At 42.0% G+C, this 21,227-nt stretch overlaps 1 protein-coding gene across 1 annotated transcript in view; it reads left to right on the top strand.

The window, feature by feature from the left end:
* HSF5 (heat shock transcription factor 5) overlaps window positions 1-19,783 on the top strand; it is a 327,569-nt gene extending 307,786 nt beyond the window's left edge. The window contains exon 6 of the mRNA XM_029613802.1: window positions 18,781-19,783. Within this exon, the coding sequence (XP_029469662.1) occupies window positions 18,781-18,851 (71 nt within the window). The 3' untranslated portion in view covers window positions 18,852-19,783. The remainder of the gene's footprint in view (window positions 1-18,780) is intronic.
* The last annotated feature ends 1,444 nt before the right edge of the window (window positions 19,784-21,227 follow it).

The raw sequence follows: 21,227 nt of genomic DNA, 5'->3' as shown, positions 1-21,227 counted from the left end.
ATTCTACTCCCGCTATTTCCTCATTCCAAAGAAAACCGGAGGCCTTCGTCCCATCCTAGATCTCAGAAATCTCAACAAATTTCTCAAAAAAGAGAAATTCAGGATGGTATCGTTAGGCACCATGCTACCTCTACTTCAAAGAGGAGATTGGCTCTGCTCTCTGGATCTTCAAGACGCTTACGCTCACATTCCCATCTTTCCTCCTCATCGCCAGTATTTGCGATTTCTGGTCGAAGGACAACATTTTCAGTACCGGGTGCTCCCATTCGGCCTAGCCTCAGCACCTCAAGTGTTCACAAAGTGTCTGGCAGTGGCAGTGGCACATCTTCACAAACAAAAGGTGCATGTATTCCCTTATCTAGACGATTGGCTCATCAGGAGTCAAACACAAGAAGGAGCTCTCAATTCCCTCAAGCTCACAGTCCACTTGCTTCTCTTCTTGGGTTTTTCATCAACTACCAGAAATCCCATTGCACACCATCTCACCTACTACAATTCATCGGTGCAGATTTAAACACCATCATAGCAAAAGCTTTTCTTCCAAGAGACCGTGCTCAAACACTCGTTCTCCTGGCACACTCTCTCCGAAATCAATCCCAAGTTACAGCTCATCAGTGCCTCACCCTACTCAGTCACATGGCCTCCACAGTTCACGTCATTCCCATGGCCAGACTGACCATGCGACTACTGCAATGGACACTCAAAACTCAGTGGATTCAAGCCATTCAACCATTGTCATAAGAACATAAGAACATAAGAAAATGCCATACTGGGTCAGACCAAGGGTCCATCAAGCCCAGCATCCTGTTTCCAACAGTGGCCAATCCAGGCCATAAGAACCTGGCAAGTACCCAAAAACTAAGTCTATTCCATGTAACCATTGCTAATGGCAGTGGCTATTCTCTAAGTGAACTTAATAGCAGGTAATGGACTTCTCCTCCAAGAACTTATCCATTCCTTTTTTAAACACAGCTATACTTACTGCACGAACCACATTCTCTGGCAACAAATTCCAGAGTTTAATTGTGCGTTGAGTAAAAAAGAACTTTCTCCGATTAGTTTTAAATGTGCCCCATGCTAACTTCATGGAGTGTCCCCTAGTCTTTCTACTATCCGAAAGAGTAAATAACCGATTCACATCTACCCGTTCTAGACCTCTCATGATTTTAAACACCTCTATCATATCCCCCCTCAGTCGTCTCTTCTCCAAGCTGAAAAGTCCTAACCTCTTTAGTCTTTCCTCATAGGGGAGTTGTTCCATTCCCCTTATCATTTTGGTAGCCCTTCTCTGTACCTTCTCCATCGCAATTATATCTTTTTTGAGATGCGGCGACCAGAATTGTACACAGTATTCAAGGTGCGGTCTCACCATGGAGCGATACAGAGGCATTATGACATTTTCCGTTTTATTCATCATTCCTTTTCTAATAATTCCCAACATTCTGTTTGCTTTTTTGACTGCCGCAGCACACTGAACCGACGATTTCAATGTGTTATCCACTATGACACCTAGATCTCTTTCTTGGGTTGTAGCACCTAATAAGGAACCCAACATCGTGTAATTATAGCATGGGTTATTTTTCCCTATATGCATCACCTTGCACTTATCCACATTAAATTTCATCTGCCATTTGGATGCCCAATTTTCCAGTCTCACAAGGTCTTCCTGCAATTTATCACAATCTGCTTGTGATTTAACTACTCTGAACAATTTTGTGTCATCTGCAAATTTGATTATCTCACTCGTCGTATTTCTTTCCAGATCATTTATAAATATATTGAACAGTAAGGGTCCCAATACTGATCCCTGAGGCACTCCACTGTCCACTCCCTTCCACTGAGAAAATTGCCCATTTAATCCTACTCTCTGTTTCCTGTCTTTTAGCCAGTTTGCAATCCACGAAAGGACATCGCCACCTATCCCATGACTTTTTACTTTTCCTAGAAGCCTCTCATGAGGAACTTTGTCAAACGCCTTCTGAAAATCCAAGTATACTATATCTACCGGTTCACCTTTATCCACATGTTTATTAACTCCTTTAAAAAAGTGAAGCAGATTTGTGAGGCAAGACTTGCCCTGGGTAAAGCCATGCTGACTTTGTTCCATTAAACCATGTCTTTCTATATGTTCTGTGATTTTGATGTTTAGAACACTTTCCACTATTTTTCCTGGCACTGAAGTCAGGCTAACCGGTCTGTAGTTTCCCGGATCGCCCCTGGAGCCCTTTTTAAATATTGGGGTTACATTTGCTATCCTCCAGTCTTCAGGTACAATGGATGATTTTAATGATAAGTTACAAATTTTTACTAATAGGTCTGAAATTTCATTTTTTAGTTCCTTCAGAACTCTGGGGTGTATACCATCCGGTCCAGGTGATTTACTACTCTTCAGTTTGTCAATCAGGCCTAGCACATCTTCTAGGTTCACCGTGATTTGATTCAGTCCATCTGAATCATTACCCATGAAAACCTTCTCCATTACGGGTACCTCCCCAACATCCTCTTCAGTAAACACCGAAGCAAAGAAATCATTTAATCTTTCCGCGATGGCCTTATCTTCTCTAAGTGCCCCTTTAACCCCTCGATCATCTAACGGTCCAACTGACTCCCTCACAGGCTTTCTGCTTCGGATATATTTAAAAAAGTTTTTACTGTGAGTTTTTGCCTCTACAGCCAACTTCTTTTCAAATTCTCTCTTAGCCTGTCTTATCAATGTCTTACATTTAACTTGCCAATGTTTATGCTTTATCCTATTTTCTTCTGTTGGATCCTTCTTCCAATTTTTGAATGAAGATCTTTTGGCTAAAATAGCTTCTTTCACCTCCCCTTTTAACCATGCCGGTAATCGTTTTGCCTTCTTTCCACCTTTCTTAATGTGTGGAATACATCTGGACTGTGCTTCTAGAATGGTATTTTTTAACAATGACCACGCCTCTTGGACATTTTTTACTTTTGTAGCTGCTCCTTTCAGTTTTTTTCTAACAATTTTTCTCATTTTATCAAAGTTTCCCTTTTGAAAGTTTAGCACGAGAGCCTTGGATTTGCACACTGTTCCTTTTCCAGTCATTAAATCAAATTTGATCATATTATGATCACTATTGCCAAGCGGCCCCACCACCGTTACCTCTCTCACCAAGTCCTGTGCTCCACTGAGAATTAGATCTAAAATTGCTCCCTCTCTCGTCGGTTCCTGAACCAATTGCTCCATAAAGCTATCATTTATTCCATCCAGGAACGTTATCTCTCTAGCGTGACCCGATGATACATTTACCCAGTCTATATTGGGGTAATTGAAGTCTCCCATTATTACTGCACTACCAATTTGGTTAGCTTCCCTAATTTCTCTTAGCATTTCACTGTCCATCTCACCATCTTGACCAGGTGGACGGTAGTATACCCCTATCACTGTAGTCTTCCCTGATACACAAGGGATTTCTACCCATAAAAATTCAATTTTGTATTTAGTCTCATGCAGGATGTTTATCCTGTTGGACTCTATGCCATCCCGGACATAAAGCGCCACACCTCCTCCCGACTGCTCCTCTCTGTCATTGCGATATAATTTGTACCCCGGTATAGCACTGTCCCATTGGTTATCCTCTTTCCACCATGTCTCTGAGATGCCAATTAAGTCTATGTCATCATTTACTGCTTTACATTCTAATTCTCCCATCTTACTTCTTAGACTTCTGGCATTAACATACAAACATTTCAAAGTTTGTTTTTTGTTTGTATTTTTATTCTGCTTTTTAATTGATAGGGATAAGTTAGAATTTTTTAGCTCAGGTGAGTTTTTAGTTACAGGCACTTGGACTACTTTTCTAATTATTGGAACCTCACTGTCGGGATGCCCTAATTCTAATGCATCATTAGTATCCTTTAAAGATACATCTCTCCGAACCATGCGCTGCTGAGCGACTGTCGGCTTTCCCCTTTGTTCTAGTTTAAAAGCTGCTCTATCTCCTTTTTAAAGGTTAGCGCCAGCAGTCTGGTTCCACCCTGGTTAAGGTGGAGCCCATCCCTTCGGAAGAGACTCCCCCTTCCCCAAAAGGTTCCCCAGTTCCTAACAAAACTGAATCCCTCTTCCTTGCACCATCGTCTCATCCACGCATTGAGACTCCGGAGCTCTGCCTGCCTCTGGTGACCTGCGCGTGGAACAGGGAGCATTTCAGAGAATGCTACCCTGGAGGTTCTGGATTTAATCTTTCTACCTAAGAGCCTAAATTTGGCTTCCACAACCTCCCTCCCACATTTTCCTATGTCGTTGGTGCCCACGTGTACCACGACAGCCAGCTCCTCCCCAGCACTGTCTAAAATTCTATCTAGGTGACGCGTGAGGTCCGCCACCTTCGCACCAGGTAGGCATGTTACCAGGCGATCCTCACGCCCACCCGCCACCCAGCTATCTACATTCCTAATAATCGAATCACCAACTATGATGGCCGACCTAACCCTTCCCTCCTGGGCAGTAGGCCTTGGGGAGATATCCTCAGTGCGAAAGGACAATGCATCACCTAGAGAGCAGGTCCTTGCTACAGGATCCTTGCTACAGGATCCTTTCCTGCTACACCTGGTTGGTGCTCTCCCATTATGAGACCTTCTTCCTCCAAGGCAGCACCAGGGCTGCCAGTCTGAAGTTGGGACTGGACTACTATGTCCCTGAAGGTCTCATCTATATACCTCTCTGTCTCCCTCAGCTCCTCCAGGTCTGCCACTCTAGCCTCCAGAGATCGGACTCGTTCTCTGAGAGCCAGGAGCTCTTTACATCGCATGCACATGTACAACTTCTCACCAGTGGGTAAAAAATCATACATGTGACACTCGATGCAAAAGACTGGGAAGCCCCCCTCTTGCTGCTGGACTGCTGCCTTCATCTCAATTTTGATCAGTTCCTAGTTAAGTTTTAGGTTGCTATGGGAGTAGGAATGTGTCTAAGTTCCTTTAAATGTATTAGTGAATTCACTATATGTCTGGTAGTGGCCTACTGGGGTCTGATCAAATTCTCAATAAAGTTTTTGTTGATGGGGTTTTTTTTGGGGTTTTTTTGTGCAAGTGGCACCTGCGTTTTTTGGTTTTTTTTTGTGCAAGTGGCACCTGCGTTCCTCCCTCCTCTGGTGGACATCAATGAACAACTTGCTCAAAGGTCTGCCTTTTCAGCATCGAATTCCGCAAGTGACATTAACTACAGATGCGTCCACCTTAGGCTGGGGAGCACACATTGGTCTTCTGAAGACCCAAGGGACGTGGACAAAAGCCGAAGCCTCTTTTCAAATAAACTTCCTAGAGCTTCGAGCTATACATTATGCGCTGCATGCGTTCAAAGACTGCCTTTCACACAAGACTGTGCTGATTCAGACAGACAACACAGTAGCCATGTGGTACATCAACAAACAAGGGGGAACAGGTTCCTATCTCCTTTGCCAAGAAGCAGCTCAGATTTGGGACTGGGCCCTAGCACACTCAATTCTTCTACAAGCCACTTACCTGGCAGGCATCCGCAACATAATAGCCGATCGCCTCAGTCGTCAGTTCCAACCACACGAGTGGTCCTTGGATCCAACGATAGCAACCAAGATCTTCCAACGCTGGGGTCAACCAACAATAGATCTCTTTGCATCCCATCTGAACTACAAAGTGAACAATTACTGCTCCCTGTTACAACAGGAAAACAGCCTACCAAAGAATGCCTTTGCTCGCCATTGGAACTCAGGCCTGTTATATGCGTATCCACAGATACCACTCATAACCAAAACTCTAGTGAAGCTACAACAGGACAAAGGGACCATGATACTCATAGCCCCATACTGGCCTCGACAAGTATGGTTTCCCACACTGCTAGACCTCTCAGTCAGGGATCCAATTCGCCTGGGAGTAGCTCCCAATCTCATAACTCAGGATCAAGGTTGGTTGCGCCATCCCAACCTTCAATCCCTGTCCCTGACAGCATGGATGTTGAAAGCTTGATCTTACAACCACTCAACCTTCCAACCACTATCTCTCAAGTGCTGATAGCTTCACGTTAACCTTCCACTAGAAAAAATTATTCATATAAATGGAGACGGTTTACTTTGTGGTGCACTCAGAAATCTTTAGATCCTTTCACTTGCCCCACTACCTCACTACTAGACTACCTATACCATCTTTCAGACTCTGGTCTTAGGACTTTATCTGTAAGAGTACATTTGAGTGCAATCTCAGCTTGCCATACCAAGCTGGGAGACACACCTATCTCTACACAGCCTCTTGTCAGTAAATTTATGAAAGGTTTGACTCACCTTAAACCTCCACTTCAATCCCCAAGCATACAATGGGATCTGAACGTAGTATTAGCCAGGCTCATGCGTTCTCCATTCGAACCCATAGATACCTGTGACCTTAAATATTTTAAATGGAAAACTGTATTCCTCATAGCCATTACTTCAGCTAGAAGAGTCAGTGAACTACAAGCACTTGTCACATACGAACCTTTTACAAAGTTCCTACATGACAGGGTGGTCCTCCGTACTCATCCTATATTCCTTCCAAAAGTAGTCACGGAATTCCACCTGAACCAATCTATAGTTTTACCAGCATTCTTTCCAAGGCCTCACTCTCACCAGGGAGAAAGAGCCTTACATACCTTGGACTGTAAGCGTGCACTGTCTTTCTACTTAAAGCGCACTGCAGTTCAAAGGACATGCAATCAGCTTTTTCTTTCCTATGATCCAAACAAACCAGGTAAAGCAGTGGGCAAACATACTTTGTCAAACTGGCTAGCAGATTGCATACAGTTTTGTTATGAGAAAGCAGGCCTTACTCTTCAAGGGCGAGTAAAAGCACATTCAGTCAGAGCAATGTCAACCTCAGTAGCACACCTTCGCTCTGTACCTATTCTGGACATTTGTAAAGCAGCAACATGGAGTTCTCTTCACACCTTTGCAGCTCACTATTGTTTAGACAAAGAAGGAAGACAAGATTCAGCCTATGGATAATCTGTCTTAAAGAACTTGTTTCCAGTGTAATCCCAACTCCTTCTACATCCAACCTGCTGTGACCTTCGGCTGATTCATTTCAACAACAATATTTCACTGTTGCCTCAATCCCAAATGACTCAGCCTCTAGCTTGCTAATCACCCATATGTGAGGACTAGCATCCTGCTTGTCCTGGGATAAAGCAAAATTGCTTACCTTGTAATAGGTGTTATCCCAGGACAGCAGGATGCAGTCCTCACGAAACCCACCCGCCACCCCGCGGAGTTGGGTCCGATATGTTTTATTATTTTATTTTTGGCTAACGCTAATTGCTACAAAACAGACTGAAGGGAGACCCCTGTGGCAGGGAATATCATGGCATGCTAGGCATGCTCAGTAGGCACTCTGGTGCCAGTCAAAAGTTTCATAGAAACTTTGAGAGAAGTTTTTCCGTTCATAGGGCTTCATTACTGATGTCACCCATATGTGAGGACTACATCCTGCTGTCCTGGGATAACACCTATTACAAGGTAAGCAATTTTGCTTTCTCTGTGGACAGCAGAAAAAACACACAATCCCTCCCTCCTCCCCGGGTATTTCTGGAGTGGACCCCTGGACCGAGACGAGGTTGACACTACCTGCAGGGAGGAGGTCTCCGGAAGTGAAGAATCCCATGGAGGACAGAAAGCATGAGCAGCGTCAAGGTGTTCCGAGGATCGAGGCAGGCAGCAATCCAGCGAAGACTGGGAGTTGTAACAAGAGTCAAGACAGGCGGCAATCCAGCAGAGTCCAGAAGGCGTTCTGAGAGTCAGGGCAGGCAGCGATCCAGTGAAGTCTAAAAACAGTCTGAAGTCATGGCCAAGAAGCAAACCAGTGGAAGACGAGGGAGATGGAGTCAGGAACACAAGACAACTAGCTACTCACAAGGAACTCAACCTGTTGGTGAGGCAAGGAACTGTAGACAGGGACTGGCTTAAATAGTCTGGAGGGCAGACATCATCAGAGAGGGCCACGGGAACTTTCCCGCTGTGGGCCCTTTAAATTCTTCAGAGAGGCATGCGCGTGCACCTAAGGACTTGCTAGCAGGGCTGGACGTCGGCAGCGAGGGCAGCAGCTCCGGGCTGTGAAGAAGCTCAGCATTTTGTGGCAGCTCCCTGCCGCTGCGAGAGAAGTCGGGGCTGGTCCGTGGTAGCTGCAGGTAAGTGAGGCCGGCCGCAGAGTTCCGCGGCTGGCAAGTGCAACACCAGGAAGAAGAAGACAAATAGCAAACAGACTGAGGGAGAGGTGAGTGGCAGCATTAGGCCAGGAACTCCTGCACATGCCCAGAATGCACTCAAAATAACTTTCTGGGCTGATTTGACGCTGTTTGTTCTGCTGTCCACAGAGAATACCAGTTACAAGTAAGCAACTTCACTTTTCAAGAACGCAGTCAGGCATCTTGTAATTCTTTTATTACTTATACAGAAATATTATTAATCCCAGTGTTTCTCATAGGGAGGAGAATTTTCAAACAGCCTGCATAGGGCTACAGTAAGTACCAGAGTCTTCAGGCCATATTTTCAAAGTGGACTGTTGCAGATGTAATTTTCTGCATGTACATTTATGGCATACTTTCAAAAATTGAAAGCATGCACGTAAATCCTTTCTCCACCCCCAAACCCACCCCATCCTAGAATCAGGTTTCACACTTACTGTTTCCATGGCTGATTTTCAAAGTACGATTTGTGCACATAAAGCACTTTGCAAATCAGGCCCTAACTGACCAGTGGGTGAGAGTACAGGAATAATGTCTGACCCTTCTGGCGATAGTGAGCTGTAAAAGATCCTTTGGATTGATCTTTGTTTCTTGCTAAGTTTATTTCTTAGACCATAAAGGCAAAAATTACATTAGCTGTTGATAAATAGGTAAGTAGATATTGATTGTAGAGAGAAATGCTAATATAAGCAGATGAGAAGAAACTTCTGTGAAAATCCCACCTTAATATTTCCACATTTTTTTGACAAGAGGCATGAATTCCCCTATTCAATGATTTCCTTGACTGAATGTAGTACTGATGTGCAGAAGCAAGTTAAATCTTGGCACAGGAGACTGCTGAAGAGGTTACTGACATGATGGCCATTCCAGAAATCCAACAAGTTACTGGAACAAGAGACAATGAAAGTACATGATCAGGACCAAAGGTGGATGACAAAGCGTACGTACAGAAACCTAACCAGAGAAGTAATCAGAAGGTATATTAGTATAAAAGGCATTTATAAGATGTGTCTCCTCCCATAGCCTATTGACCTCAGGAATTTCTAGTCATACAACCTGTCCTACCCTCACAATCTTTACCAGCTGCCCTGATACCTAACTTGCATCTGAAGTCCAGTATAGGCAGCCAACTATTTTTTTGATGCCTTTGTTGAAAGAGTTTCTCCACTCCCAGTGATAGTCTGGGTACTGCAGTGAGTTCCTGTGGCTGAGAGGATAGTCCCATCCAAGGCTTTTCTGTAACTGACCAGCAGTTATTAGTACAAGAATAACACCTAATTCCCTTTAAAAGTGAGTGATTCTTCAACAGTTCTAATTGGTTAGAAGAGGAAGAACTAAATGAAAACTGTATTCAGATTACTGCTCGGATTGTCTAATCTTTTTGCTGGTTGGTGCTGTATGCTACATAGTAGCATATCTAGATTTCATGAATTACTCTGCTTCTGAGAAAGTCCACTTCTTGGCAGAAGAAAGTGACAGGTAAAGTTGAGAGCAGTAGGGAAGATCATGAGGATGGCAAAGACACAAGCAGAAAAAAGATAGCTAAATTAAACTAGATGAGAAGACCTTTATCAGGTATGTTGGTGAAAGGTGGCAGGTCAGACGTGGGACCGTAAGAGGAGAAAAGGAGGAATAGGTGCAGATGGATAAGGAAAATGCAGAAATGCAAAACAAATACTTTTAGAAAAGGACCAACGAAAGTTGGCAGGGGAAAATGCTATAGCATTTCTCAAAGAGAGGGTTTGTGTGGAACTAGCAGAAATGAAAGTGGAAAAAACTGTGGGGCTGGATGGAATACATCCTAGGATATTAAAAGGGCTCAGAGAGATTCAGATACAAGCAGCTCTGCTTCAACGGCAGGGGGAAATGTGGAAAAGAGGAAAAGAGGATTTGCATTCAGACAACAACCAACAAGGACTGAACTTCACAGTCTGGGTAAACAAATAAGCGTGGGGGTAGCTTGCTTATTATGGTGGTTATTACCCTAAAACTGATTAAGCCTGATGCATCACTTTGAATGCATATACAGCGTTGATTTCTGCTTCAACAGCAGGGGGAAATGTGGAAAAGAGGATTTACATTCAGACAACATACAATAAGGCATTGATCTATGCAGTCTGGGTAAACAAGCATCGGGGTAACTTGGTTGATACGGCGGTTACTACCCATAACCATTAAGCCTTATGCTCACCTTTGTTGCAACTCCAACATTACTCTCTGCATCAATGGCAGGAAATTTGAATCAAACAGGGCCCTGAACTTGGTGGTTGGTAAAATAGATAAGTATGGGAAAATAAGTGTGGGAGCTTGCTGGGCAGACTGGATGGGCCGATTGGTCTTTTTCTGCCATCATTTCTCTGTTTCTATGAAGATGTGACGAGATGGAGACGTCATCAAATTGGGGCCGTGGGCTTTTCCCGTGATGGGCCCTTTAAACTGCAAGGAGAGATGTGCATGCACGCCTAGAGGACATTAGGTGCAGGAAGAAGTTGGCGGCATTCCCATCCGCACTGAGGGACCTGCATCAGCGGCATCCCAGCCAAGAAGATAGCAGCAGCTCCCCATCTGCAAAGAAAATGGCAGGAGCTGGCGGACCCGTGCCACAAGGACAGTAGCGGCGGCGACTCCCAGCCATGAAGATGGCTGTAGGAGGCGGCGGCAATGTCAGAGCAGCATTGGAACAGCATCACAGCAGTGCCGAGGCTGCCTGCAGGCTACAGCTTCCACCAACATCTGAGCTCAGCAGCGTGGCATGGGGCCAGTGAGTGGAGCCAGTAGGTCTTACTCACATAAGTCACAATTTACTTGCCGCCAATTTTAAAACATGCACATGTAAATTAAACAGTTTACCAATGAGGCTACCAGTTCACCCAGGCTTCTCCAAGTCATCAAAACCTTCCTGGTTCTTCAGCCTGAATGCCCCTGGTTCACCTTATCAGTACTACACAATAAACACTTTTAATATCACTTATGCCAGATAATTAGTAGATGTAAAAATGCGCGAGTAAGTTGAAAAATATATGCACGTAAATGTCTTTCAACATTTATTTATTTATTTATTTATTTATTTATTTAAAGTTTTTCTATACCGGCATTCGCGATGGATATCGCATCATGCCGGTTTACAATTAACAAGTGGAGAAGGAACAAAATAATAATAAATAATAATAATAATAATAATACATAATTAAATAATAAATAATAATAAATAATAATAAAAAAAATAGCAACTTACATGCATTAGTATTGGCCCTGGAACATTATAGATTGCCCCATTTTTTACACATGTATATATGTGCGCAAAATTGAAAATGTGCGTATTTTTACTTTTATAAAATATGAAATACACAAGTAGAGGCCACTTACATGCATGTATGCTAATTTTTTGCAAATGTAAAGTTTTGAAAATTCACCCCATAGAGTATAAGCTGTCTAGGGAAGGGAAATACCTACTATACTTGAAATGTGCCTTGCCTGAGTTTGGGTTTGGAAAGGCGAGTAGTTAAATCCAATTTCAAAAATTCTGGTAGCACCATTAAAGGATTTCTTCAATTGATATTTGGAAATGGGAGTAGTTCCGGAGGAATGAGGAAGGGCAGATGTTGTTCTCTTCAAAAAGTGGTAGTAGGGATGAGTTTAGAAGTCATGAGCTAGTTAGTCTGACCTTGATAGTAGGAAAATTAATAGAGACTCTAGTAAACAAAAAGACAGTGATGTGTCTTGAATCCAGAGGGTTTCAGGATAAGAACATAAGAAATGCCACACTGGGTCAGACCAAGGATCCAATAAGTCCAGTATCCTGTTTCCAACAGTGGCCAATCCAAGTCGCAAGTACCCAAACATTAGATAAATCACAAACTATTATTGCTTATTAATTACCATAATAGCAGTTTATGGATTTTTCCTCTAGAAACTTACCTTTTTTTAAAGCCAGTTAAACTAACTGCTGTAACCACATCCTCTGGCAATGAATTCCAGAGCTTAACTATGTGCTGAGTGAAAAAGAATTGTCTTCGATTTGTTTTAAATGAGCTACTTGCTAACTTCATGGAGTGCCCCCTGGTCCTTCTATTATCTGAAAGACTAAATAACCGAATTACATTAACTTGTTCAAGTCCTTTCATGATTTTGCAGACTTCTGTCATATCTCCCCTCAGTCATCTCTTCTCCAATCTGAACAGCCCTAATTTCTTTAGCCTTTCCTCATAGGGCAGCCATTCCATGCCCCTTGTCATTTTGGTCGCCCTCCTCTGCACTTTCTCCAGTGCAGCTATATCCTTTTTGAGATGCGGTGACCAGAATTGCACACAGTATTCAAGATGTGGTCTCACCATGGAGCGATACAGAGGCATTATGACATCCATCGTTTTATTTGCCATTCCCTTCTTAATAATTCCTAACATTCTGTTTGCTTTTTTGACCACCTTGGCACACTGAGCTGATGATTCAATGTATTATCCACTATGACAAGTAGATCTGTTTCATGGATGGTAACTCCTAAGATAGAACCTAACATTGTGTAACTATAGCAAGAGTTATTTTTCCCTATATGCATCACTTTGCATTTGTCCACATTAAATTTCATCTGACATTTGGAAGCCAATGTCAGATGTCCAGTCTCGCAAGGTCTTCCTGCAATTCATCCCATTTCGCTTGAGATTTAACTACTCTGCATAATTTTGTGTCATCTGCAAATTTGATCACTTCACTAGTCGTACCCCTTTCCAGATCATATATAAATATATTAAAAAACACCGTTCCAAGGTCAGATCCCTGAGGCACTTCACTGTTCACCTTTTTCCACTGTGAAAACTGACCATTTAGTCCTACTCTCTGTTTCCTCTCTTTTAACCAGCTTGCAATCCACAAAAGGGCATCACCTCCTATCCCATGATTTTTTAGTTTTCTTAGAAGCCTCTCATGCGGGACTTTGTTGAACGCCTTCTGAAAATCCAAATACACCACATTTATCGGTTCACCTTTGTCCACATATTTATTCACCCCTTCAAAAAAATGTAGAAGATTTGTGAGGCAAGACTTCCCATGGGTAAATCCATGTTGGCTATGTCCCATCAAACCATGTCTAAATGTTTTGTGATTTTATTCTACATAAGTTTCCACGATTTTTCCTGGCACTGAAGTCAGGCTCAACGGTCTATAGTTTCCCGGATCACCCCTGGATCCCTTTTTAAATATAAGGCTTACATTGGCCATCTTCCAATCTTCAGGTACATCAGATGATTTTAATGATAGGTCACAAATTAATTGAAATAGGTCTGAAATTTCATTTTTTAATTCTTTCAGAACCCTGATGTGTATACCATCCAGTCCAGGTGATTTACTATGCTTCAGTTTGTCAATCAGGCCTACCACATCTTCCAGGGTCACTGTGATTTGGTTCAGTTGATCTGAATCATTACCTATGAAAACCTTTTACAATGGAAAAAAATCAATAGAACTAGGGGTCACAATTTGAAGCTCCAGGGAGGAAGACTCAGAACCAATGTCAGGAAGTATTTCTTCACGGAGAGGGTGGTGGATGCCTGGAATACCCTTCCGGAGGAAGTGGTGAAGACTAAAACTGTGAAAGATTTCAAAGCGGCGTGGGATAAACACTGTGGATCCATAAAGGCTAGAGGATGGGAATGAAGAGTAGAGCCATGGGGAGGCGTGCTGGAATGTTTACTACCTGGTGATTACTACCCTTACTCAAAAAAAATCCCTTGCATAGTTAATGCAACCCCAACATTGCTCTCTGCTTCAATGGCAAAGGGAAATGTGGAAAAGAGGATTTGCATTCAGATAACAACCAAAAAGGACTGAACTACACAATCTGGGTAAATAAATAAATGTGGGGGTAACTTGCTTATTATGGTGGTTACTACCCTAAACCAATTAAGCCTGATACATCACTCGAATGCATACACAGCGTTACTCTGCTTCTACGGCAGGGGGTAATGTGGAAAAGAGGATTAGCATTCAGACAACAACCAAGGACTAAACTTCATAATCTTGACAAATAAGTGTGGGGTAGCTTATTACGGGGGTTACTACCCTAAACCAATTAAGCTTGATACATCACTTTGAATACATATACAGTGCTGCTCTCTGCTTCTACGGCAGGGGGAAAAAAGTAGAAAACAGGATTTACATTCAGGCAACTACCAACAAGGACTGAACTTCACAATCTGGGTAAACAATTGTGGGGGTAGCTGCTTATTACGGCGGTTATACCCTAAACCAATTAAGCCTGATATATCACTTTGAAAGCATATACAGCGTTGCTATCTGCTTCAACGGTAGGGGGAAATGAGGAAAACAGGATTTGCATTCAGACATCATCCAACACGGCATCGATCTGTGCAGTCTGGGTGAACAAGCATCAGGGTAGCTTGCTTGATGCGGTGGTTACAACCCTTAAACATAAGCCTTATACTCACCTTTGATGCAACTCCAACATTACTCTCTGCATCAATGACAGGAGATGGCAGGAAATTTGAATCAAACAGTTACCAGCAAGAGCCCTGAAGTTGGTGGTTGGTGAAACAGATAAGTATGGGAAAATAAGAGTCGAAGTATGGGAAAATAAGGGTCGAAGCTTGCTGGGCAGACTAGATGGGCCGATTGGTCTTTTTCTGCCGTCATTTCTATGTTTCTTCTCCAGAACGGGTATCTCTCCAACATCCTCATCAGTAAACACCAAAGCAAAGAAATTGTTTAATCTTTCCATGATGGCCTTATCTTCTCTAGGTGCTCCTTTAACCTCTTGATCATCCAGCGGTCCAACCGATTCCCTCACAGGCTTTCTGCTTCAGATATGTTTGAAAAAAGTTTTTATTGTGAGTTTTTGCCTCTATGGCCAACTTCTTTTCAAATTCTTTCTTAGCCTGTCTTATCAATGTCTTACATTTAACTTGCTAATGCTTACACTTAATCCTATTTTCTTCTGATGGATCCTTCTTCCAATTTTTGAATGAAGATCTTTTGACTAAAATAGCCTCTTTCACCTCACATTTTAACAATGCTGATAATGGTTTTGCCTTCCTTCTACCTTTGTTAATGCGTGGAATACATCTGGATCAGAGGCAGCATGGTTTTATTAGAGGAAAATCATGTAAAAAAATCTGATGAATTGTTTTCACTGGGTGACCAGAGAATTAGACTAGGGATACATACTGGATGTGGAATGCTTTGATTTCAGCAAAGTTTTTGATAATGATCTGCATAGGAAGCTCATAAATAAATTGAGTAGCCTGGAGGTTGGCCCCCAAAGTAGTGGACTGAATTACAAATTGAGTGAGTAGTAAATGATGTTTATTCTGCCTCCAGGATCTGTCCATGAGCTAGTTCTGTTCAAAATCTTCATGAACATGACGAGTGAGGTAATCAAATTTGCAGATGATACAAAATTGTTCAGAGTAGTTAAATCACAAGCAGATTGTGATAAATTGCAGGAAGACCTTGTGAGATTGGGAAATTGGGCATCCAAATGGCAGATGAAATTTAATGTGGATAAGTGCAAGGTGATGCATATAGGGAAAAATAACCCATGCTATAGTTACACAATGTTAGGTCCAATATTAGGAGCTACCACCCAAGAAAGAGATCTAGGCATCATAGTGGATAACACATTGAAATCGTCTGTTCAGTGTGCTGCAGCAGTCAAAAAAGCAAACAATGTTGGGAATTATTAGAAACGGAATGGTGAATAAAATGGAAAATTGTTGTGTTCCGCGGCCGTGGCAGACCACGACCACGGCCCCCTACCTTGTCCGCATTCCTTCACCGCGGGAGCCCCGGGGGAGGGCTCTGACTCAGGCCTTCGCTCCTGCATGGCCCCCGATGCTACTTGCTGCAGGGGGAGCCGTCCTGCTACCATCTAGCGGCGTCTCTCCTCCACAGGGGAAAATCTAAAATGGCCGCCGCCATCCTTAGGCGCAAGACCGTAACCCCTTTGCAGATTTAAAGGGACCTAATCCCTTTAACTAGCTTCACCTGTTCTTGATCAGCCTGAGCAGGGGAAGTATATAGGGAAGCTTCCTCTGCTCATTCAGTGACTTGGCAACGTCCTCCAGTGCAGTCTAGTCTGCTTGATTCGGTGAGTTCCTTGAGCTTTGGATTCCGTTCCTGTTTCGTCTTGGTGTTCCCGGTTCCTGACTTTGGATTGGCTTATGGTGATTCTCTGGTGTACGACTTCGGATTGGCAAGCAGTGATTCTCTGGTGTGTGACTTCGGACTGGCAAGTGGTGATCCCTCGGTGCGTGACCTCGGACTGGTGAGCGACGACCCTCTGGCACTCGACCTAGGACTCCTTCTAGACTACCGTCTCCAAGGGCCCGCCTAAGTCCCAGCGGTCCGGGTCCCTACGGGCTCCTCCCGGGGGGACTGCGGGCTTCCAGGGCGAAGCTCCAGTCTGCCCTTCCACCGATACCTTGACCTCTCAAAGGTCCACCTAAGCCCCAGCGGTCTGGGTCCCTACGGGCTCCTCCTGAGGGGACAACAGACTTCCAGTGGTGAAGACACAGCTCCTCTTCTCTTCTCGTCTCTTCGTCCGCCTCCGCAGTCGCCTCAGTCTCCAGTGCCGAGGGTCAGCTGATCCCGTCTTCCGCTCTGCCTCGCCACCCGACGAGAGAACCTACGGATCTTCCGAAAGGTATACCATCCTCCCATCGACCAAGGGTTTACAAGCCTGAGCATAACAAAAATGTCATAATGCCTCTGTATCGCTCCATAGTGAGACCACACCTTGAATAATGTGACAAAATTGTTCAGAGTAGTTAAATCACAAGCAGATTGTGATAAATTGCAGGAAGACCTTGTGAGACTGGAAAATTGGGCATCCAAACGGCAGATGAAATTTAATGTGGATAAGTGCAAGGTAATGCATATAGGGAAAAATAACCCATGCAATAATTACACGATGTTAGGTTCCATATTAGAAGCTACCACCCAAGAAAGAGATCTAGGCGTCATAATGGATAACACATGAAATCATCGGTTCAGTGTGCTGCGGCAGTCAAAAAAGCAAACAGAATGTTGGGAATTATTAGAAAGGGAATGGTGAATAAAATGGAAAATGTCATAATGCCTTTGTATCGCTCCATGGTGAGACCGCACCTTGAATACTGTGTATAATTCTGGTCGCCGCATCTCAAAAAAGATATAAATGCGATGGAGAAGGTACAGAAAAGGGCGACCAAAATGATAAAGGGAATGGAAAAGCTCCCCTGTGAGGAAAGACTAAAAAGGTTAGGGCTTTTCAGCTTGGAGAAGAGACGGTTGAGGGGGGATATAATAGAGGTGTTTAAAATCATGAGAGGTCTAGAACGGGTAAATGTGAATCTGTTATTTACTCTTTCGGATAATAGAAAGACTAGGTGGTACTCCATGAAGTTAGCATGTGGCACATTTAAAACTAATCGAAAAAAGTTCTTTTTCACTCAACGCACAATTAAACTCTGGAATTTGTTTCCAGAGGATGTGGTTAGTGTAGCTGTATTTAAAAAAGGATTGGATAAGTTCTTGAAGGAGAAGTCCATTAGAAAATAGCCACCGCTATTACTAGCAACAGTAACATGGAATAGACTTAGTTTTTTGGTTCTTGCCAGTCTTATGGCCTGGATTGGCCGCTGTTAGAAACAGGATGCTGGGCTTGATGGACCCTTGGTCTGACCCAGTATGGCATGTTCTTATGTTCTAACAATATTGCAGAAGAGTTATTAGGAAAAGTTTGTCTTTTTGCAGATGAAAAGCAATTTAAAGCTTGAGGATTGGTCAAATGCTTGACAACTAAATTTTAATGCAAAAAAAAGTGCAGTCATGCAATTGGGGTACAATAGTCCAAGGGAATAGTTCACAGTGGAGGGAGGGGTAAGATATTGATGCCTCTCAAGCAGGAAAAAGACTTTTGGGTGATCATGTTTGATGATCCCAAGATAGTGAAACAGTGCAACAAGACAGTGGCTTGAGCCAGAGGAATAATAGTTTGCATAAGGAAAGACATAACCAGTAGAAAAAAGGTGATGATGTCTTTGTACACATCATCAGTGATAACTGGAATTTTGTCTTCAAAATAATATAGACAGAGTGAAGGTGTTCCAGAGAAAGACCACCAAAATGGTGCAGGGACTGCACCAACAGCCCTATGAGAAGAGGCTTAAGGATGTAAATACTGTATGTAGAAGAGAGAAGAATCAGGGAGGATATGATAGAGTCATTCAAATATCTTAAACCTTTTCAGTGGAAAGGAAATTCTAGAAAAAGAAGTCATGAAATGAGGCTCCAAGAGACTAGACCACATCAGAAAATATTTCTTTACAGAAAGGGTGGTGGATACACCTCTCAGGAAAAGTAGTGAAGGCAAAAAGAATAACAGAACACAATAAAGTCTGTAATAAGCATAGGGGATCCCTAGTTGCGAAAGAGTGAAGGGAAAGCCAAAGATCATCTGTGGTCTATGCCACGTACCAGGCAGTAAAATTTAGTAGACCAGATGGAAAACTAGGATCTTTATCTGCCCTCAGAGTCAGTTTCAATGCCTGAAATGAGTACTGACAGCTTCATTTTCTTCCCAGATCTCCACCTGTTGGTGGACGTGGCATGCAAGCAGGAGCATTTTCCAAAGGAAGACGACTTGGGAGAGTGAGGCACTGGAAGTGGTGCAGCCCCTGCAGACTTTGCCCCTCATGCTGAGGCTGGCAGAATAGTGTTTGTATACAGACCATGAGCAGATTCTCCATTTTTTTGGCCATGTTTCCAAACGTGAACCTTTCCTTTCATTTGCTTTTGCTTAGGAACAGTCACTACAGTGTTAGTTTCATCTATTTCATTCAGATTGTTTATCTTGTTTAAACTGGGAAAATATCCAGTGGCTAGAAGGGTTTCCTGTGAAATATTGTAATTACATAATGAGGCCTACTAAAAACAGCCATGCTAGGCAAAGTCTTCAAAATCTCTCTGCAGGAATGAAATCTAAATCTAAAAGTGGAATCTTTGATTTTGTTTTAACTTTCAATTGAATTATATGACAAAGGGCCAGAACAGCTGCTAGCCCAGATCTCTAATACAGCTTTACAGTAAACCTGCAGCACTATACAGCCTTCTTCAGCTTACTGGAAATGGTGTTTCATGTTCACATGTTGACTCATGGACCACAGTCAGTCTGGCTTTCCCTGGAATAGTCACTGCTCCTTTAAAAGAGATTCGAGGAGACAAAAGGTATTGTGAGATCACAGCACCCCAGATCCGAATGTGTCACATACTGCAGAATGATTACAAGCTGAGCTAATTATGTAGAAGAATCATCAGGAAAATAGTTCTTCCCTAACCCAGCACACAGCTCCCTGAGGATGTTTGAGCAGGGATCACCCATTTTTGCCACTGGATCTTTTGCTATTAATAGCTTTCTTTCCTTTTTAGTATTTGCTTTGATCCTTATGTTATAATATACTCACTTTAAGGGGTTTGTTTCTTTATTATAATATTTATTTCAGGTGTATTTTGTAAAAATAGTGGTTAACTTGTTTAGTATACTATTTTGTGATTTTAGCACATATGTACTGTAATATTTTAACACCTTTGTATGTATAAATGTGTGTATTGTTTTCTTGTCTGAGAAAGCTCTTTTGCTGCCTCTGTCTAAATATATATATATATATATATATATATATATATTATATGTTATTATATGTAGATGTATAGAGAGAGATTTATACTATATATATATGTATGTGTATATATATATATATATATATACACACATACAACTTTAGTAAGCATCATATAAATCTTTTTTGAGCATAAAGATCTATATATTTAAGTATATTTATATATAAGTGCAGAGTTAATATTGTATTTCTAATTCCAAAAACACCATGGAGAAACACTTATTAAAGCTGAAATGTGTATCCTTAAGCTTTTCTCTGTTTTAAATTGAGCCTAAAAAGTCTCCTGGATGTGCAGATTCATTCTATTCGGCTGAGTTCTTTGTTTTTGTTTCAATCTCTTTATTGGTTTTCTCAAAACTATAAATCAAGCAAAAAAAAAAAACTTGATATAAGAATCAGACAAATCAAGTAAAGATTTTAATTGAAAAATGAAAAAGTAATATCAAGAAAATAAATCATTTGACTAATCAGCTTATAGACCAAAATAGGGGGAGAACAAAAAAAGAAAATATAATAAGAACAGTTTCTGCCATATCAGTAATCTAGGCTCTAAATACAATTCTTCCCATCCTAACAATTAGAAACTCTGTTTTGAAGAAATCTTTCCAGTTGATCAGGATCATAAGACATATACCTCACACCACACAAATTAATATAACATTTACAAGGGAATCGCAATAGGAAACTAGTTTCTAATGCGATAATCCTCTGCATTTTTTCCAAAAAAGATTTACACCTATGCTGGGTTGCTTTGGAAGCATCAGGAAAAATTGCAGTCTTATTTCCAAGAAACAACTTCTTTTTCAACATGAAAAACATCATCAAAACAGCATTCTTATCAACCTCTCTTGTTTAGGTCACAAGTACAGTAGCACTCAGGACAGAATCTTCCTGAGATTTAGACAATAATGTACCTATTGTCTCATTTTCAGCCAGTGAACTAGACCTGGCTGAAGAACTGCCAATAGATTCCTCATTCCGTGTCACTGGAAGATAAAAGACTTAAGTCACAAATGGAACAGTATCACCAGAAACTTTTAAACATTCAACACAGAATTTCTTCAACAAACCCATAGCTGATAAAGAACATTTTGGAAAATTAAGCAAACACAAGTTTCCTATGAGAATAATTCTCAATATTTTCAAGCTTGCAGTGAAGAATCTATCTCTAACGCTAATGAGGAATTTTGCAGCGTGGTAATATGAGAATCCAAACCAGTTGTTTTGTCATATTTTTGAATAGATAAGGAATGAAAATCAATTTGAGAGTGCAGTTGTTCCAAGGAAACCATAGTTCTGCCTAACCTATTGGATAAAGCCTGCTCCAAACTAATTGCTGACCAAAGGGTCTCCAA

The sequence above is a fragment of the Rhinatrema bivittatum genome, chromosome 8, assembly GCF_901001135.1.
Source record: "Rhinatrema bivittatum chromosome 8, aRhiBiv1.1, whole genome shotgun sequence".
In the NCBI taxonomy this organism is placed as follows: Eukaryota; Metazoa; Chordata; class Amphibia; order Gymnophiona; family Rhinatrematidae; genus Rhinatrema; species Rhinatrema bivittatum.
Note: the sequence above shows the minus strand (reverse complement) of the source record. Positions and strands in the feature narration are given on the sequence as shown.